Source organism: Zootermopsis nevadensis, unplaced genomic scaffold, assembly GCF_977971745.1.
Source record: "Zootermopsis nevadensis isolate Lab colony 2312 unplaced genomic scaffold, Znev_1.0 Znev_ptg000010l, whole genome shotgun sequence".
Lineage (NCBI taxonomy): Eukaryota > Metazoa > Arthropoda > Insecta > Blattodea > Termopsidae > Zootermopsis > Zootermopsis nevadensis.
This window is the reverse complement of record NW_028259142.1, coordinates 5767451-5789805: the sequence shown is the minus strand read 5'-3', so window position 1 is coordinate 5789805 and position 22355 is coordinate 5767451. Positions and strand designations below refer to the sequence as shown.

The 22355-nt window shown below is 38.3% G+C and overlaps 1 protein-coding gene across 5 annotated transcripts in view; it reads left to right on the top strand.

Annotated features, from left to right (window-relative positions):
- Positions 1-766: 766 nt before the first annotated feature.
- Glut4EF (Glucose transporter 4 enhancer factor) overlaps positions 767-22355 on the top strand; it is a 197411-nt gene continuing 175822 nt past the window's right edge. Inside the window, exon 1 of one of the 5 annotated variants that reach the window (XM_022082105.2) lies at positions 767-1993. In XM_022082105.2, the coding sequence (XP_021937797.1) occupies positions 1607-1993 (387 nt within the window). In that variant the 5' untranslated portion in view covers positions 767-1606. The remainder of the gene's footprint in view (positions 1994-22355) is intronic. The other 4 variants (XM_022082014.2, XM_022082195.2, XM_022082278.2 and 1 more) reach the window with 4 other exon arrangements.

Sequence of the window (22355 nt, the reverse complement as noted above, 5' to 3'; positions counted from 1 at the left end):
TAACGGGAACATATTTAAAATCCGTGTACTTTTATTCTGTGCTGAACGAAGTTCTGCTTCCTCCTTTAAAGTAGTTCATATAATTAAATGAGTTATACTATAAAATTTAGTGGGGAGCATGTCCGCGAAGTGTAAGTTACATAAACAAGGTCAAACAAGTCCGGCTTCTGACGTCTTTAAATGACTGGCTTGTGGCACTAATATTTAATTCAAAGAATATGATGCTACTGACTACATAGACCATACTTGTACACACTGACTTTCTGCCTTCCCAAGTCGAATAATACTACTCAACAGTTTTTTAAAAGTACGCCTATGTTTTGGTACACGTAACAAATTAGCAGCTAATTTAATTTACCTTTTCTTCCGAAATTGTAATTTTATAAAGAAAAATGTAGCAAGTGAAATAAGAAACTTATAGCTTATTTGGTTGAAAGATAAAATATTATATATCCGACTCCACACAAAAAGTTTTTTTCTCTAAGTTTCATTCGTGCGTTTCACTTCATACTACTGGGGTACATGTTTCGAACTCATTAGTTCACTTTGTGGCTCTTAACATGTTACTCTAACAACACTGTTGCTTCGATGGATAATTGTGTGTTTAACAAAGTTTGTGTTGGAAAGTGTTAAAACGTGCACAAAACTTCGTCTTGTGTGATTTTGAATCGTACTCGAGTGCTGATGTGCATTCTGTGTGATACGTGGGGTTTTCCACTGATTGATTCAGAGAAATATCTTTGAAATATGAATAATATTTTATATGTCTTTACGAAATCCACAACATGACACTCACATATAATATGCCGTATTTAGTTTGCCAACACAATTGCTCTAGGAACCCTTTTTTTACTTTGGGCTACGAACGTGCTGCCAGCGACCAATGAGGAAATATAGGTCAGGCATCGTTGAAGGAGCCAATCGGAGTGCAGAGCCTGAGGTCACGTGTGTTTGTTGTTATCTGTCAGCTGTTGGACCCGGGAACCGGCCGGTGTATTTTGCAGCTGAGCTCGACAATCCAGTCAGACACGGAGCAGGCCGGCGACAGCCAGCTGATTGAATGGTATTGCAAACGTTAGACATTTGTAGAAGGAAATCTCTTGTGTCACTTCATTATGATACCGTCATATTGTCGTACACTTTCGTTGTTTAATGTCGGTCGTTTGACGAAGAGCTCCTACTTCCAAGAGTATGAACAAACGTTGTTATCCTGCAAGTGGTGTTATATTGACGGTGTGGTTTCGTGAGGACAGAAATCAGGCAAGAATTGAAGGAGTTTTAAATAAGCGAAATACGGAATTGACATTTCCCGTTACATTATTTTAGTAATTTTAAAAGTGCGAAATAAAATAGTCTCTGTGGAAGATTTTAGTTTTGTTTTAGTGAATTGTGTATTCTTTAACAGATAGTTTAATAACTTTTTACAGAAATAGATTTTGTAACAACACAGAATTATTGCCCCAAGCTATTGTGAACGACATTGAAGGCTGGTGTGATTTGGTGACCTACATTTAGTGGCGTCATTAATGGAACTGAGTCAGAAAGGGAGTGTTGTTTTTGTTGTCTTGATTAACATTGGAGGATATAGTACTTCGTGATTTAAACAATGTCTACCGGGAAAAGGTTGGCTAAACGTTCCATAATAGGGACTAGAGTTTGTGCCCAAGGAGAGGACGGTAAATTTTATTCCGGTGTTATTTATGCAGTCAAAACACCTGGGAACTGTGATGGATTCGCAAATTCTGCAGGTGAAACCAGATATTCGGTACGTTTCGATCCACTGCCTGGAAGCAAACGACTTGTGACCGCGATGAGAGAATACAAGGAAGCCGAACTGATCGGTCCCGGGTTCCAAGCCGTGACAGGATTTAGACTTTTACCAGGACAGAAAGTTTTTCTCACCTACAACGGTCGAGAAATCTCCGGCGAAGTGACGTCACATCAGCCACAAATTGATGAAGTTATCGTCAATATAATCCCTCCAGGATTTGAGGTCAGTGGAGGTTTTATCATTAATTATAGTAATAGGGTAGATGTAAGAACCTCGCTGCCGGCTGACCCCCGTTCCCAACTAAACGTTCTAGGTTTTCGAAGTTTACAGAAAGGCCAATGGTCAAAGTGGGTTACGGTGTCTTTGTGTAGTAGCAGCGGAAGATGTAGACGCTTTCAAAAATAAAGTGGTTAACGTTGCAGTTTTTTTGTTCATAATCAAAGACAATTTTTTTTTGGGAGAAATTAATTCTTGAGAGTTCAATAATAATTAAATGAGAAGTGAGTTTTGGACATTGAAAAATGTGCCAGTGGGCATTAAACTGGAACTTTTCTTTCGTTCCACAGTGCTTCTGACATAGACATCTGATTTGTGTCTAAAATTTGTTTAGTTTCTATGCAAAATTTTGGCCTGGACCATAGTTCGCATTATATTTGAGTGATTAGCTGTACGAGTAGCCAGTTCCTGACCAGCGTTTCAGCCATACAGACAATGGCGGCCTGGGTATACTGTTACCAACATGATTTGCAGGTTACAAACCTTCGTGATACAGAAATATTTCGGTGCGTTCTTGGGTTTTGTGTTTGATTTATATTGTAATCATGACCTGCTTATATTAGCAGTTTGTGTTTGGTGAAAGTCACAGATGCACGTTCAGTAATTTACTTTCATATTTCTGCGCATTCAGCCATGACAGATTTAATTTATCTGTTATTTGTAAAATGTTTCTTCGCTTGTTTTAGTTGGAATAAGTTGTTTTCTTGACTTTTGCGCCGAATTAATTTGTGTTGCCATTGCATGAGTGTCTGGAAAAGCAGTGTTGGTTCCCCTACATCTCTCTCTCTCTCTCTCTCTCTTTCTCTGTTACACATCTTGTCCGTAAACATGGCTTCTGCGCATCTCCGGAACAACGCAACAGATATTCTCCCTTTGCCGGCCGGCTTCGTGACGTCATAGTCATCTACAGCGCAATTATTTTGTTGTGAACTTACCAAATTGCAAATTACGCATTGTTTATTATATCGTGTGTTTTCTGGGAATACGCGTGGAGAAAGGACGCAATAAACGACCTTTGTATTATTACGCACCACTTCGCGTGTTAACGCACACGAATAAAAACTTTCTACTTACATAATTACATTGTGTGACAATGGTTTATGCTAAATTTGCAGCATTAACAATGGCAATAATTGACACACAGAACATATTTCTGTTATTTTAAAGTGAATTCATATAAACATTTTCTTTAAGAGGTTAAGTAACAGACATGTATACATTTTTTTCCCCGAATACTCACAAACTCGTGTTACGATTTTAACGTAATAAAGGAATGTGAATATTCTTTCTTCACATGTGCATTTCTAAACGATTTAATGGCATGATACTGAAGAGTGCCGGATCTCTGTAATATTTAATTTAATGTACTAATATTGCTTCTTGGCGTGTGAAATTGTATGACATGCTACTTTATATCTGTAAAACTGTTGTATGGATCGTCGTGTTTAAAAGGACAACATGACTCCGCAAAGATGGCTGCATCAAGGACATCTGAAACGTCGGTAAACTTCTACCACACTACACGGCTCTACAAACCATAAGACTGCCACCTTAATTTTAATATTATTCTCCCATCTATGCCTATGTCTCATGAGTGGTACCTCCCATCAATCAACATTGTTCTCATCTCCCTTGTGCGCGCTACATGTCCCGCCCATCTCATCCTCCTTGACGTCGCCACTCTGATATCTCGTGGAGAGTATGAATTGTTGATCTCCGCTTTGTGCAGTTTCCTTCGGTATTCCTCATAAGCCAAAATATTCTCTCACGTTGCTCTCAAACACCCTCAATCTGTGTTCTTCCCTTATAGTGAGAGACCATGTTTCACACCCATACAAAACAACAGACAGAATTATAATTTTGTATGTTTCAATCTTTGCAATTTCTAGACTGTAGCAAATGGGAAGACGAACAGCTCTTAATTTACTCGTATTTGCAATTCTGATTTATTATCGTCGTTCCCAAAACTTTGACATATTTTCAATTCATTTATAGTGGCTACCCTTATTGTAACGATGTTGCCTTGCAGTCTGGTCATAAAACATGAACATGTGCTTAGTTTTTATTTCTCTGAATAAATTTAGGGTTAATAAATGTTTGAAATCGCCTTCGCTCTCAAAGCACACAAATATCTGGTTAAAGACGAAGCCCCTAACTTAGAACCGAGGGTATGGTATTCTGATGCTTGGTCAGGTCTTAGCGAAAAAAACGTTTTGAGGTGTGGATTGGATTCATCCGGCTCAAGATAGAGACTATCGGCGGACACTTGTGAATACGGCAGTTCATTTTCGGGTTCCATAAAATATGGAGAATTTCTTGATCAATTGAACTAACTGTTCGCATATCAACAAGGGCTCTACACCTTGGAGCTAGTAAATTAGAACGGAAATATAATGACGTATCAACATTTAATACAGGCATGGGAAACATTTGAGTAGCCTCGAGCCGAATCTAGTTTTTTAATCATGGCCGCGGGCCGTAATATTTACATGTCAAGGAAATTATTACCAGTCGTTGACAAGTCCGACATAGAGGCTAGTGTATTTAAAAAATTGTAAAATCTTAAGCGGGCCTGATAAAAAGTGATGGCGTGTCGGGGGTTGTCCAATATGTGGACTTTAAGTGTTGCATCTGAACTAAATATGTAAGAATTGAGCACTCAAAATGGTCCTTGTGAGGACCGTAACGCGTCTCTGTTTGTTAAAAGTGGTTGTTTTATGTGGTCATTGTAGTATCACACGACATTAAAGGTGTTGAGATCCGTGAAATTTACTTTTACTCAAAATTTGAAATGATCTAATAAACTTTTTTTTCATTTTTAAAAGTCAGATTTCCCCCCCCATTACTTTCCCATTTTACGCCCTTTTCTTCACAAATTTCAAAATACCAAGAATTTTACAACTCAGAACTTAACACGGTTTTAATCGCCGTGAAAACATGTAAATTAGTTTATCAAATCTAAAACTTCTTGACGATGGTGAAGAGTCATTTGAATAAAAATTTCCTTGGATATTATCCATCGTCTAGTAAAATATAAAATATAAAGCGACGTTTCGTAGATGGGACTCTATCTCCGGAGATAGGGATTAGCTCTATCTAGTGGACCCAACTGTGTAGGAACCTGGAGATACAGTCCCATCTACGAAACGTCGTTTTACGTTTTATATTTTACTAGACGATGGATAATATCCAAGGAAATTTTTATTCAAATGTAAATTTGTTGGTTAGAAGTTGTGTGTTTATTTGATTTTTTATGACTGGGACGAAAGATGTATTTTTTGCATAAAATTGTGTCTTCCCGTCGGTTCACCACCATATTTTGTCTCCGAAACTACTCGATTAATATCGATAAAAGTTTTCATTGTGGATTCTGCGCTAAAATTTCTTTAGCGAATTTTATATGGGTATGTGCCGAACTCCTAATTTCGCAAGCCTGAGCTGAACTTTCAATATATTTCTCTGTAATCCCTCTTCATAAACAGTACAGGACATGGCTCAAACCGCGGGCCTAGGTCCCATAAGGACCAATAACATTTCTTTATCGGTTTCACAGAGGATTCTCTCAACTCGGAGCTCGCTCAGACGTACACACTGGTCTTCCAATAACATGACGATGATATCAAACATGGACGATTAACAGGTGTTGATCTTACCTTCAGATAAGCAATCTATCTATGCAGCAATGATAAGATAAGCCTTAATCGAAGGTAACGCCTACTGGCGAAAGAGTCGATTTGTTTATCGACTGGATCGTATTTACTCGCCTTACTTCCGCCTTCTTCTCCTCCTCTCTGTTCCCTGTTGATACTTTAAAGAGGGAGGGTCTTTGAAACAGAGTCAGTCACAAAATATTTTGATATTTACGTACATGGAAAATGAGAATGTTGATTTGCTTGCAGATGCCTACAGTGTTTTTAAATGGCAGAAGAATTATTTTTATCAGCCATTAAATGTACGTGGGTTTAAAAGATTTCTTTTTTTACAGTTGTATTTGATGGCGTAGAGATCACATTCCATGCTCTGAGAACCTCATATTATTAATTCTGTTTGGAGTAAGTAATAATTGCCAGAGCAGTGTAATGAATCTGTTAACTTACAAATCTGTATAGTTTATTGTAATAACTATAAAGGGACAATGTTAACTAATGATTATGTAGATGAAATTACTGGGGATATTCAGTGTGGATTTCAACGTAATAAACAGGCAAGCTATTCATCAGGTACTCTGAATTTATCAGATATTTGAGATAAAATGGCAGTACAATTGGACTCTATCAGCTGTTTATATCCAATCTAAAACTTCTTGACGATGGTGAAGAGTCAATTGAATAAAAATTTACTTGGATATTATCCATCGTTAGTAAATATAAAACGTAAAACGACGTTTCGGAGATGGGACTCTATCTCCGTCTTCAGGTTCCTACACAGTTGGGCCCACTAGATAGAACTAGGTCCGGAGATAGGGATTAGCTCTAACTAGTGGGCCCAACTGTGTAGGAACCTGAAGACGGAGATAGAGTCCCATCTCCGAAACGTCGTTTTACGTTTTATATTTACTAGACGATGGATAATATCCAAGTAAATTTTTATTCAATTTAAAAAATCCTATGATTTAGTTAAGAGAGAAATTTGTTTACAACATTCTTATTGAATTTGGTACAGCCACTCATAAAACGAGTTAATCAAATTTAAATATATTTAAAAGAAACTTATAGTGAAGTCCGTACAGGTAAACATGTCAAGGAAAACAAAGATTGATTTTAATTGAGTGAGGTGTTTTGACTTCTGGTCCATCGTAATGATTTCCATGTACTGGGTAAAAAATATAAATAAAAACACGAGAGTTATATTACATACCAGTAAGGAAGATGCTCTGGAAATAAACACAGAAATACATATACACACACTTAGGTTATGTTTTGTGTAAGTATATATATATAATGAACAGGAACAGCAAATTTTTATGTTAGGAATCAAACATAGCTCACACAATGCATTGTCTCTTACGTTCCAACGCAAATGCCTACGCAGAACAAGACAAGTTCGTGAACTGGAGAAACGTGTAGACAAACCTTTAATTCAAGCTTTGTTTAACTTCTAATATAAAATATATGGTCAATGTGAGGATCGGACTTTGACCTTGTGATGCTTTGTCGAAGATCAAGAATCCACAAAAATTCTAAATGTATACCATTTATTCTGAGTATCTGAATGAAAGTATTTCACTAGCATTGATATACAAAGATGGCTGACGTTTAGACAATTCGATTTTTCTCGTAGACATGTATAGTTAGGGAGAGGATTTCTTTTCAGGAGACGTTTGTAAGTAGTTCAGATCGTGGAGACATGCCTGTTGTAGTCTGAACGTGCCTTAAGATGAATAGTGTTTGCACAATAGCTTAATTAAAATATTACATCATTTTCCTCTTGTTGTTGACTATTTAAACCACAAATACAAATGTACCCCTCTTACATCGTAAAACTAAGAAGCTACCATATTTTCCTGAGGCCTCTCATGCCTTTGAGACCACACGCTGAAGCTTGGCATATGCGTCAAGTCCGGCACTGATTCCCTTGTACGTAGTTATTTACTACATATTTGTGTGTGTGTGTGTGTGTGCTACATTTATCAAACCTGTTACAGCCTTATCAGAGCGTGGCCAACGCACTCCGAACGCACGGGAGAAATCAGCTCCACTGCTGTATAAGAAATTACAATGTTACTTGTTTTTGGTGCGTGTGGACATCGTGTTTCACATTATGATGACACCGTTTTATGGTGTTTGAAACCACGGACAGGGTGTTGAGAAGAATATTTTGACCTTAGAGGGATTAACTGATGGGAAGCAGGATAAATTTCATGGGGAGGTCCATAATTTTAACTGTTAACCACGTATTATTATTATTATTTAGTGTTCTGTCTGACGACAGGTCCATATGAACAGGATCCTTCCATCCTTTTCTCGGACTGGGACCTGTTCATATACGTTCTTGGCAGATGATCCAGAAGTGGTTTGCCATTGCCTTCTTCTGTGTGTGAATGGAGTAATTGTTGGGATGCCACGGAGAAACTGGGGAACCCCCGGAGGAAAACTCCGTGTTGCCTAGACCACGGCCTTGCCCAACACAAGTTATAAATTCGGGCACCGCCGGGAATCGAACCCGAGACCCCAGGATTACAAGGCCAGCGTTCTAACCGCTAGACCACCGTGGCTCTCGTATTATTAGTACACTCAGATAAATCAAGGGTTATTCTTAGGTGTATGTGTGTCAGAAATATGTGTCACTGCTCGTCCACTGGGGACTCCGATGTTTAAGATGAGCCATTGGTTATATAATTGTTAATGTAAAGCTGTGAAAATCTTGGACTCGTAAGAGGATGGTACGTCTCATCTGTTGACAGCTATTGCGCATGTGCAGTTCGTGATGCCATAGATGTTTTCGAATGCGATAAGTTCGTATCTCACGAGTGTGCAAATCTTTTCCTCATTGAAATGAGAGTTTTGAAATTTGTTATGGCGTTGTTTATATGTATTCTTATTTACTGAAGATGGCTGTCCTCTGAGATGATGCACACCGTCTCGTTGTTAATGATCGTCGTTTAAGAGCTGCTTGCTGACTCCATCATCATTATCATTCGCCTCTGAAACATCGGTCATTATCCCAGAAGTCATATCTTCATACTCGTCTCATCCTGTTTCATGTTTGTTCGTTGTTTATTTAAAGTATAAGTCGTATATTGTTTAAAATTCAGTGTCTTGTACTGAAAAACGACAAAGGACAATGCCCGTGTGAATGTAGGAACACATTTAAAGAACATTTGTTGTGGAAACTTACTAGAAATGAAGAAAGTTAAATTATAAATGAATCACCCAGTACTCAGCGAGGAAGAGACCACCCGAAATATAAACCAGTTCAGAAAAGTTCGATCTGTGTGTCATTAGGCGCTTTGCTCGCAATTTGTTACCTTTAATTAAACGACTAACTAACTAACTAACTAGCTAGCTAAAGAGCTCTATGGAGCATAGCCCTTCTTGAGAAGCTCAACTTAGTAAAGAAATTCCATGCCTTTTCAGTGGAACGCGAAGTTTCATAACCGTGTTAACAAGGGTCCGCTACGTTTAATTAGGATACTAATGAACTTACTCAAGATAAACGAGACGTTAAAAAAGTATTACGTCAAATCTCTTAAAGTGGAATAAGTCCAGAGGTAGAAGGTGCTGATTGAAAGACGTGTTATTGGTAACTGGCATTATAAATATTTGCGAGACTTTTAGCGGACGCGTAAGGAAGTGGGTAATGTAGTTCATATCGATGTGACATGAGTGAGCAATGTTATGATTACCTTTGAGAAGCCTTTCAAAGTGAAGACGCAGCTGGAATCCTGATGTCCGTCACTCCACCAGCAGACCGAACGTTGTAGTCGAGTGGTTAACAATCTTGTTTCGTATTCGGGAGGTCCCGGGTTAAAATCTCAGCCCGGAGACCGGTTATACAGATTGGGGGTTTTCGTGGTATTCCTCAGCCCGTCAAGGTAAATGCCGGTATAGTACTTTAAATTAGGCTTCCTTCCAAATTAATTATTCAGTATCATTACATAGTCCATGCTACTGAAAAGCGTCGTTAAATAAAATATAAATAAATAGATCCACCGTCAGTTTGTCTACACTGTTTCACGCAGGTGTGGCTTCGTATTGGGATTAACACTGGAAAATGAGGTATTTAATTTGCAGGAAACTACAATTTAAATACTTCTCAGCAGTGGAATTTTGGACAATTCGCCTTATTCTATGCAACTCAAAAAGACGCGAGTTTTCGAAGTTTAAAAGTTCACATAGCACGACGCATACGGAACTATGCGAACCAATTTGGCACAATGAATCCAACGAAAAAGTGTTCAGAACAGAACTGAGTGTGGGTTTTAAACGCCTTCGATCTAGTTTCAGCGAAAATGATAATTATGTGAGTGAAAATTCCATATCTGATGTTTAGTCGCCACGTACTTTTGAATACATGGCGAATCGAGGGACAGAGTTAGCGGTACATTCATTGATGCCTTCCTTCCATAAGAAGGAGAAATAGATGATAATATTTTGCTGCCCACACACGTCTCATTTTAACCAACAACTGAATATTCCATGCTGTTTTCTGTAGTCGGTGGAAAAGAAATATCGGGTTTACAATTTATGTCTTTCGAGGCGCGCCCGCACCACGCGGTCGGCTGGCGATCTGTTGACGTGGGCGGGACTAGTCCGTGTTCTTCCCACGAGTCACAGGCGAATAAGTTTCATTACGTCTCTTGTAGCGGATTGACGTTGATAATATGGTGTATAGTATTAAGCAACGTGTGTTCTTAGTCGAAACATATGCCAAATATTCATCCTACGGAAGATGCCGCCGTAAATTTCGCAGACATTTTCCCGGTGTAAGTGTTCCTAGCAGGCCCATGATAGAGAGCTTAGTAAAAAAAAATTCGTAGTACGGGATCAGTTTTGGATAAAAAGAAGAACAGGAAACGACAATTCATTTCGGCAATATCCCAAGAAGAGCTTCGTCGAGTATTTAGAAATATGTTAACGAGATGTGATGCCTGCAAGCACAAGGAAGTCACTTTGAATATCTTTTGTGATTTAAGGTAAGAAAATTAATGTAATAACATGTATTAGTGACGAGAAACACTCGCAGCTCCCTGTTACTAGCGGCACTGAAACTGATTCGCCTGTGACTCATGGGAAGAACACGGACTAGTCCCGCCCACGTCAACAGATCGCCAGCCGACCGCGTGGTGCGGGCGCGCCTCGAAAGACATAAATTGTAAACCCGATATTATGGCGTTACATCGGACTCCATTATAATGCATAACGGTACATTTGTTTCAATACGGATGTTGACGGATCACAGCTAGCTGATGTGGCGCTTTACAAGGGAATTCCCTTTGAGGCTTTTGTTGGCAAAATGCGAGCTAGAGTAGCTGTGAAGGGCGCTTTATCGGGGGTTGACTGTACAGTATCAATTTGTAATTATATTTAGATAGTAAAACGCCTGATAAATGTCATTTTGTGTTGTGTCAGTGAACACAGCAGTCCAAACCGGTCTGCTACTATGAAGATTTCTAGCCAGAAAGAAGTCTGTGTCTCTTCTCTATATCATCCCTGGCTTATCTGATCTCGCTTGATTTGGTCAGCCCGTTTCTTTGCGATCTATTTTAACATTTACCCCTCCAAGGGCTGCTCGGCCATCGCACTAGCTAACACCTCTCGTCGTTTTATTCAGGTTTCCGCTCCATCACGTAATACATTTTGAACAAATGTTTTATTTGTTGCGTATAGTCTTGAGTCGTTGTTCCTCGACTGGAGTGTCGCCACAAGGTTTTAGGTGTGCCGTGAAGTGTTGTAAGAATGTGTACATTCGCACGTTGTAGTTAGAGAAATTGACAGTTTCTCACATTCGTATACGAGGGCCTTTTCCCACTTCTCCTTCCTGTAACAGCTTCCTAATTTCTGTGTTGGCATTCGATAGATCTACTCCTCTCCAGTTTGACACCCCGTTAAATAACCTGTAAATTTCAGTATAAATAACGTTGTTCCACGGCCCTGTCAAAGGGTTATTATAAATTACTCTACTTGATCCGTTTGAGGTCTGAATATAGTAACGGACCCATTTTGTATAAATATAGTCCTAAACTTTACATCATCAAAGTGAACGCATTTTTATACGCGTTCTAAACGCTTCTACCGTGTTTATAAGCATCCCTGGAAGTATTTTTTTTATAGTTGTTCCGTCTCACATTTCTCTAAATGTTTTCAAGTGATTTGAAATCAGACTTTAAGGATACTTTTACCTTCGGGAACATTAAAACTTCTCACGCGAGGCTAAACCAGGCGAGTAAAATCGATGTTTCAACACAGGATATTTGCAGTGTGGCCAACATTCGCTTTACCGAACGTTCTCTGTTGTAAGGTGGATTTTACTGACGCAAAATGCATTTGTTAGGACAAACTGCCATAAACGTGTCAGAACTTAATTGTGTTTGTGAGGAATTAATTCGCAATGGGTACTTCCTTGGATAGTAATAGTCTAGGGCAGCGTTTATCAACCTATGGTACGCGTACCACTGGTGGTACGCGAACTAAGTAAGAAAATCAAAAGTTAATATTAACATAAATAACAGTTTTACCTGAACGCATTTGGTTAGTGGTACATTTAATGTGTTAAATTAGAATTAGTGGTACGCCAGCGAAAAAGGTTGAGAACCCCTGGTCTAGAACAGTGGTATTCAACATGGGGTACACATACCCCCAGGGGTACGCAAAGACTTCTTAGGGAGTACGTGAAATTTAAAAAAAATATATATTATTTTATGATAAACACTGAATAATCAGTAATGTAATTTATTTAATTTATTTTAGATGTAGATTATATTCTACGTATAACTTGAATTATACACCAACAACTTTGGAGAGTACAAAGTTGAAGAGAAAATATATCTGGGGGTACGCGAACAAAAAAGGTTGAATACCACTGGTCTAGAAGAATCAGAATTCTATTTCAGACTGGTTTTCTTTTCGCGATTGTAGTGGAAGAAACTTGTCTCATAATCAGTCACGATTTCCTTCGAAAAGGTTGGATTATATCAGTAATCCGAAAGGTCTGAAAATATTTATTTTCTTACCTCTTGACAAAGAAATAATTTTTGTACCTCCCTCCTTACATCCTAATAATTATTTGAAACATAAATGATGAATAATGTAGTCATGTGATTCAACGTGCACTAATGTAGCCTATAGCTACAAACATACTCCATTAGTAACCTACTGCAACCTGTTATGCGTGGACTGGCAGTCATTTGTTAATAATGTGACTAGCTTTACGTCCGCATGGTGCGCCCGTGCTGCATGGTGCACGTACTGTGCTGGAGGGGGGGGTGTAAATTATTGAGAATGAACCAACTTCCGTAAAAACATCTACAGCCTTTTGAGAGTTGGGTGAAAATTCTATCGTTGAAAAAGGTGAAAGGTTTAATTTGCCTTATAACCGAATCTGGTGCTTATACTGTAGTAATGCAAATAAACTTACGTAATATTCTTTCGCGTGATACCTGGAAATTGTGTTTTAGCCGCTTGTTAACAAAAACTGTGGTTTTACAGTTTGAAGGCAGCTTATAGGAATCGTGAAATAATCAAGATTGGCTATGCAGTTAGCTCAGTGACTCTGTGACCAATAAAACAAAAATACCACTCGGAAGTAGCCAGTATGTATTTCAGGTATTGAATAATTAACTATTCGTGCATCATTGGTTAGTCGTGTATATTATAGGAGTTATTAAAACTTTGTGATTCATATTAATACGTACTGCCTCTTATCGTTCTCATAGAATAACAGAGTTTGATGACTAAAGAGCTCAAGAAAATAAATTATTGATCGAGAGATATTTCGAAATATATTAAAAATTGAAGTTAATTTTGTGTAAGCCGTTTTTGAGAAACATGATCTACTTTGATTTGACCTAGATTTACAGCATGGGTTATAGTTGGCTGTTAGGGACCAAAATAAAATTTGTTCAGCATTTCTAGTGCAGATTTTAGTACGATTTTTTTAAAGACGAAACACACAGTCGGACAGACTTGATAGCACCCTTCTCCAATATGATGTTTTATCTTCATTATGTAGTAGGATTGTTTGAAATAAATGTGTGTTTCCACACACTTGATAACGCAACGAATATGTCCATTCAAGTATTTACTATTATTTTCATCATTATCAAGGGCGATGCACAATGTCCTTCCTGCATTAGCAGGGACGATTGTGGCGAGGCGAGTGGTGAGTCAACAGCACTACAGCGCTGTCTAGTTCAGTGGCAGTATTCTGAAACTCTTGACACCAGTTTCGTATTGAAAGTTAGGGCCGAAAGGATAAGATCAATGTCTTCTGTAATCTTTATGCTCTTTGTTATAATTTTTATGTGCATGTATGGGAAAAGTTGTGGTTTTCTTGCTTGGTAATGGGAAATGGTTACGTTACATTTCCGGGACGTAAAAGCTAATGTAGGGAGGCCCACTGTAACGTCATATCCGTTTAATAGAATTCCCCCACCCCACCCAAACCGCTTTACAGGTGATTAAGTGTAAGTCAATGCTGTATAATAAATTAACCGGTCTTCTGTGATCCTATAAAAACTTTGGTGTGCTTTCGTGCATAACATACGTCATAGAAGAGACATACAGCTGTACTAATAATGACAATAGAAAAGAGAATAAAAACATTTAGTTCATGGTCGTGTCTGGTCGCCATGACATTCCATACAGGACCGCATCATGTCCTACGTTTCAGAGCGAAGAGTTCGGGATGTTTTGATAGAATTTGGACGTAAAATTTTCTTGTTCTTTAAAGAAAGAGGAATGTGTGTGTTTGTCTGTATAATGTTTGAGGGAACAGCATACATGTCAGTTTGAATTATCACGTGTTAAATATTATCCAAAATTAAATGTTGAAATGCTACTGAAGGCTGTGTTTTGTGTAGATAACCATAATTTCCCCGCTTATATGTTAGAAGTTCAATTTTCTCGTAGCTATCGTGAGGAACGAGTTGTGGAAACAACGTTTCTATTTTATAGACTTTAGCTGTCCCAGATTAGAAATTGTCGTGGTTCGGAAACTTAACACACTTTACAGTTTTTCTTTACGTAACATAATAAAGTCCTTATAGGTGAATACTTCCCTGATGAATTTCCTATTCAAAATGGTCTGAACCAAAGCTATTTATAAGTGACACAGCTTATTAACTTCTCTTTGGAATAGCAGGTTATTAAGAAGATCCAGGAAATAACTTCTGGTGTTTGCTGATGATGTTAATTTGTCGATTAACGGCAAAGTAAAAATACCGTGTAGTCTGATAGAACTTTATGAACGTTTCAGAGGTCTTTGCTGCCTCCATCATCAGGGCGATGAGTCAAGTAAGGAGATTCCATTCTTCCCCGACCACGTAAAGCACTAACCGAGAGTTTCGACTCGAAGTTACTTGATGCTGGGAACCCCTTAGCCCGGTAATTTGGAAGGCATTTATGCCGAACAAGGGCTGCCTGAGGTCACCCACGGTTAACCAAGAATGGCTGATCAGCATCCCAGTCGAAGCTGTTCCTTAAAAGACAGAAAAGTCGTCGCATCGAGTAGCGTCTTGACTACTTGGCTACCCTTACTGAGGTTTTCCGTGCTCTTACTCAGTTGTCAGGCATATGCCAGCAGGGTATAACTTAAAAGGGACACGGCCAGCATACCCCCCCCCTCCACCCCAATCACGGAGGCCCTTATCCAAAAGTATTCCCCATCCACGTCGTAGAGGCCTTCAGCCAAAGTTATCCCAATCCCAGACATAGATCCAACCAAAGTCCTTTTCCGCCATACACAGGAAAATTAGTTTGCGTTAACACGAAATAGTCCCCCAACTGCCTCAACATTTTAATAAAATACAGAACATTTATACATTGATTGTAAAACCTAGTCTTTTTACGTAAGTGCAAGTACTGACTTCTCGAAACTATTTTGAACGTCTTACGTAATCGCATTATAAATCCTGTACGTAGACGTGACTTGAAGAAAGCTGGCAGCGCGTAGTTTTTCGTTTGTAGTTTATTTAACGACGCTTCTATCACTAGTTGAGACTGTATGACCTCTAATGAGAGAATGACAGTGAATAATGAGTTGGAAAGGATGTAGAAGGAAGTGGTAGTGGCCTAATTTAAGTTACAAATTTCAGCATAATTTTTGAGTAGGGTAACCATGTTTAGTGGCTGGAGTGTTTGTATTTGCAATTCCGTCACTGGTAACACGACAGTGAAGTAATCCACCAATCCATTTCCTAATTAAAGCGTGTATTTACCTCACGAGTAAACTGGAAACTTCATGCCCGCATTGTCAAGAAAAAGTGAAAGCAGACTTCTCTCTCGTAACGTCGTGACAAGAGAACGTACAGGATTACTTCAAAATTGCTTCACTACTGAGGACGCCATCTTTTCAGCACCTGGATAAATTTCTCATGTAGTGTGATGAGAACAAAGTGAGCCATGTATAGAGATCACGGATTTGTAACGCCTTTTAAACTTATATTGGCAGTACTGATTCCTCCAAATTGTGTATGCAGTCTCTCTCTACGTAGTCCTGGTTATGTAAGTACTCTGGTTTATATCATTCGATGCGGAACGTGAAATGATATTTTAAATATTTTATATTTTATTATCTTATTAAAATTGTTATTTGACGGAAAATATTAAAATATTAACCTAATTCACAATATGACGCAAATATACTACCTTACTCTGGTTTGTTTAGTGAGATATTGCACTAGCCCATCAGACATGTCAGAAATCCTCTATCACAAAAAAAAGAACAAGCCTTTGACAACAAATTGTTCCGGGAGAAATGTTTGGACATAAGAATTAGGAATAAAGTGAACAGTTTAGGATATTTCATGTCGAAGAACTTCGTGGCGGCTTTAATGTCGTGAAATCTGCGAGGCTGCGATGAACTGGACACGTGGCGAATATGCGGGAGACAAGGAATAGCATTCATGTTGTTTCGATTATTCTCCTAAAATATAGTCAAAGCCAAATTAGTCAAAGATGTAGCCAAGTAAAGATGCATTTAGTCTTTCAAATAAACATATGCCCTTGGTTACTTACACTGTAATTTTATAAATGTTATATAAATTTTCGTAAAAAATCTGTTTAATATATTCGTTTAGGTGATACGTAAATAATTGATTAAAGTGAGCAATTAGGATGCATATGGTAATAATGCCAGAAGAATTTCTGTCCAACACTTATATCAAAATGTGCCAGCAGACTCGGAAAATTAGACTTTTCATTAAATTGGTGACCCAAACTAGACATAAGATTTCTAGTGAGATGTGACACATTTTTGCCTCTTAACTTGTTACGTCACGAATTTAATGTTACGTCACGACAGCCTTGTACACGAATCGATATATATTTCTAACGATCACTGACAAGGGGTGCGCAAGGCATTTCTGATTGGCCCTGTCGCAGTTAGATGAAGGTTAGGCACAACTCACCGCCGATTTACTTCGGGTTTGGTGGGAACGTGTCAGTTTTTGTATTTATCTCCCAAACGACTGTTTTTGGTTTGATCTAAACTAAGAAATCACGTGCACTCGTGAATAATGTGTCGCTGTGATAACCAGTTTGATTTGTACCCATGCATTTCCGGTGACGAAATTTGAGTTTCGGTAACAAATTGATAAAGTGTACTTATATCACTTTCACAGTTTGATGCTTTTTTCTTCGAATTTACTTGTTAAAAGTATAATGCTGTACTGAAATCGTGTTATAAGTGCCCAGAAGTTTCTCTTTGTTTGTACAAAAATTGTCCTTGCTTCTCGTCTGTGTTCAAATGCGATGTTGCGTTTCAAATTTCCCTGCTAAACGTTTATTTTTTATTTTTTCGGAAAGTGCTCTCATCCGAAACACGCAAGGATATTACATAAATAAAAAATTTAATACAAATTGAATGATGGTTTATGTTCACGTGCCTTTCTGGAATGAGGGTGGAGGGGAAGGGTGGAGAAAAGTGAATAATGAAGAACTTCGTGAATTTTACTTTTTAACAGTTATTAGGGTGATTAAATCAAGGATTTAATGTATGGGGCATATAGCACGCATTGGGAAGATGGAAAAGGGATATATCTAAAACAGTGTCCGATAATTATCGATAGTAATTGAAATCTCGAGTAAATGATTTGCATTCGAGCAGGTAGAATTGGTCACATACGTGGGCAGAGCAGACTTTCTTTGTGACGTAAGTCGTCTCACGTTACGTCAGTCTTATGCTGACTTCAACTCAGGACTGCATAAAACATTTTTGTCAATGTCAGTAACATGTTTGCGTGTTTTTATATTATTCTCTGAGGCCCGGCACCATATTCTTGTCAAAATGACTTAGTATCAAGAATCAGAATTACGACCTACTTTGCGATGTGAAATCTCAATAGCTGCAGAAAATCTCGGAAGAAACTATGGATTATGTTAGCGGATAAGAGGCTGACATTATTATCCGGCTTGGTAAACTGAATTTTGTTAGAAGTTTCAAGATACACAGTCAGTCACAATTAGGTCTCGATTAAAAGAATGTTTTTCTCTTTAGAATTTGTCCCGCTTTGGCAGGGTCTGCTTTTTTCCAATCTTTTTGAGGGTTAATTTAAAGAAATTATATCTCTGAAATAAACAAAACTTCGGTTATGATACGAAGGTCTTCATATTGGAACAAACTTTAATTTTACTTTTACAATTTACGTCTTTTGTAAGTGCTCGATACGTTTGCCAATTTCATATTTGTGGTTTATTTAAATTGGGACCTAATTGTGACTCACTTTGTACAAACAAATAATATTCAGAAATCTTTCTTGCTGTAAATGTTGTCATTTTTTTTAACTCTTTGATAGCAAAGCCTGAATGTTCAGCGCTGCTAATACGAACACAGAACTGGACATGACCCTGATCCTGTCCAATCCTCAGAACTACTTTCCCTAAGATCGATCAGTCGCAATGTTACTCCCCCACCTTGTGGGTCATATGGACGTTTTCCAAGAGGTTTCCCCACCAAAATCTGTAAGCTTTCTGTGTCTCTCCTACCCTAGGCACACACCAGTCCATGAAACCGTTCACTGCCCTAAATATGCGCCTGCTGGTGTGATTCGTATAAATCACGTTGTCGTTAACGTATGCAATTGCTGTCAAAGGTTTACTCCTTCAGCTTGCAACATCGATGGAGCGTTCTCATTTCGGTAATTAATAGTTATGAACTGAAACAACAGATATATTCAGTTTCGCAAGTGGTTGTTTAAAGCTGGAAAATAAAAGGATCTGTAAGAGATACATGTATACCTTTTATTTTCCCAAAAAGAAATACTGCTTTAAATCGTTATTCTACATGGTTACACAAAATTTATGGAGTGAGAAGTACAGTACCCGCATAAAAACGTGATGTTCTAAAGTACAGTCACAACTTTCATTTAAACCTGACACCACCTACATTTGTCGGAATTATAGGACATAAAAATGCATTAGTAGCTGAAATTTGATATTATTTTGACGTTATAACGGCATGTTCTTTAGAAAAAAAACGAGTAGCAGATTATTTAATGACGTTTCACCAATTACGACATTTATGTATCGTTAAATGAGACTGAAAGTGATCACTGTTTGATTAAACAGTTAAATTATTTTACAGTTTTGGCTTTCGGGGATGAGATGTATCGAATGTTAAAATTTATCCATCGTGAATCTTCAGGGTAAAAAATAGATTATCGGTTTATTTTGACTGCGTGTATTGTGTATCAGAGAATTATAAGATGAATAATTAACCAGTTTTAATGTTGAACGAGGTGGTCGCTGCCTATTTTAAGGTACTATTCCAGAATTTACGTGGATGAATTTGGGAAAACTGCACAAAACCTTAATCGGCACAGTAGATCTCCTGGACCTGTAGAATATGAAGTACGTGAGTGAGTGGCCAACAACGATGCACTAGCTGACGTTTCTGTGCCAACTGACAAATGTAAGGAAAAATCATAAAAATTATCGAAATACAAAGATATATTTGTCGAAATACGGCGAGATCATGCGAAGTGTGAAGGCGAAGGTCATTTAAATAATTACTGTTGCAGCTGGAAGCTAATCATGATAATTTTGAAAGCGTTTATGTAACATTCCTGGAAAACACCCTAGCATGGAAATGCAAAGGGCGGGCCTTGAGAACAGAACACAACTTGGTTCATTTGAAGCGTATTTGACAGAAGGCAGTGGGCCCCAGGTTCAAGGTTTTAAACCTAGCTTGTGGACAGATGCCTATAAAATCATGTGATGATGATGATAATATAGATATAACAGACAAGTGTTTTCTTTCTTCTCTACTGATTCAATTGTTTATCGGAAACTGTTTGTTGACTGAACAGAATAGATTCGAAGGGCCATTGAATTTATATTACACGATGATCGACAAATGCGATGTATAACCTTACGATGTATGCTGAAATATATAATGTTGTCTGGTTGTCATGTGTTATTCGTAGATTGGACAAGGTTTTTGCACTTTTCAATAAAAAATTATTTAAAAACACTTAAGATTTTTCCTACCATTCGTGACTAGCAATTTTTTTTGGTAATAATAGCAATAAGTTATGTGTTATTCTTCCTTGTTTTCGAGATTGTTATTATCCTTATTGCTGAAAGTAGCATCGTCTCAAATGTCAAATATTTTCACTTAGTAATTATAGTCTGTTCCAAAAGCATTTTCCTGTTGATTTCACCATCATCCGAACATTGACCGTGTTTGGGCGGTCACTGCACTTTCCCACGGTGATGCAAGACCAATAGTATTATTTTAAAAGCTGGATAAGCCATAGATAGCGGTGGGCCTCACGAAGCAACGCGTCCTAACTCAGCAAAGTTCATTGGGAGGTATTCAGAATGATTTTTAGGGCGTTCTAAACAAGCAAATACCCTCTGAACGGAGTCTTCACAGTAACATCCTTCGAATAATAAGTACAACATCAAAAATGGCTCTTCGCAGGTGGCAGAAGGGCATTTAAGTACTTTGTTTATTTATCTGACGATGCCCATACACCTTCATAGGTTATATATGGTATTAAACCTAACGTCGTGGCCGAATGTTTAATCCGACTTCGTGCTTGGGAGGTCTCGGGGTCAGGTTGTCCTGTGACAATCAAACTTAATAAAATTGTTCATCTTGATAATGAACTCATATCAAGAGCTATGGTAGCCGTCACCAAATTGCATGCCTCAAGGCCACGGATAGTTCCCCCCTCCTGCTTAGCCCACGGCTCAGAGTGAATCGTACAGCGTTGCTTTGCTACCTTGCAAATTCTGAGCTGTTATGGCCCCCGGTGTTGTTGAATATTTGGAGAATGCCTGCGACTCACAGAATGAATTTTATTTATTTATTTAGTGTTCTGTCTGACGACAGGTCCATATGAACAATATCCTTCCATCCTTTTCTCGGACTGGGACCTGTTCATATAAGTTCTTGGCAGATGATCCAGAAGTGGTTTGCCATTGCCTTCTTCTGTGTGTGAATGGAGTAATTGTTGGGATGCCACGGAGGAAAACTCCATGTTGCCTAGACCACGGCCTTGCCCAACACAAGTTATAAATTCGGGCACCGCCGGGAATCGAAACCGAGACCCCAGGATTACAAGGCCAGCGTTCTAACCGCTAGACCACCGTCGCTATACAGCATGAATTATGAAATATTAATCAGTGATGAGCCGTGTCACATGCCTCTCAAGTGACCGGTCTTGTTAAAGAAAAATATCGAACCTGTAAGTTCTTTTTTCTAATACAATTTTGCCGTGAAGTTTGTATAAACTGTTCTCGCTTTGTCCGGGCGGTCGAGGAATCGATAAGGAAAGTTGAAAATGGAGAAATATCGAAACCCCTGGTTTAGGCGTACGGTAACTAATATCAGCCAGGAACGAAGGTCGTTTGAAATGCGTTGACTAATAAACCGGAACGTTGATGTTATTGTTATTATGGAGATACAATTGAGTCTTATCTCGAATATCTTGTAGAAGTTCCTGCGTTTCGGTTTATCTATGAAAGCAAAGTTTGAATCAAAAATTTTTTTAGAATCCTTCTTTTAAAGCGATGATTATTTAATTCCACCGTCACTCACAACGCAGGTTATTTCAGGGTTTTCTTTCTATTTGTATCATTGTATTATTACACTGATTCTGCCACTTATTTACAAATAATATATAGTATATTGATATGTGGTGTAACTTCACCTGAACCAATTGCATAAAATGAGAGTGATGTTTATGCAGACCGAAACTTGCAGTTCAGTGATAACATTACGTCATTGAAATATTACAGCAGTAAGGAAGGGACGTAAGAAAGCTGTATGAAGACGGTAACCAACTGAATGAAGATTGTTACAAATTTTGTACACCCTTTTTGGTGGGAAACCTCTTAGAAGCAGTCGCATGGAAGGTCGGATAATGATAATAGAACAGACCTTACATAAATGTGCTGCCAGGATGTGAATTCAGTCAAGCTGGCGTTGGGTCGCGTCTAGTGTGTCAGTTTGGTAGAAGCAGTATTGAGATTTTGCGCTTTATACCAGATTTTACCTACTGGAACTTTTCGTTTGAAATTTGACTTAGGTCTATGTGAGGAGAATGGGAGAGAGTGAGAGAGAGAGAGAGAGAGAGAGAGAGAGAGAAATAAATAATGTGTCGATACTTGGCCAAGCTATTTGACCTAAAATTCAGCGGCTG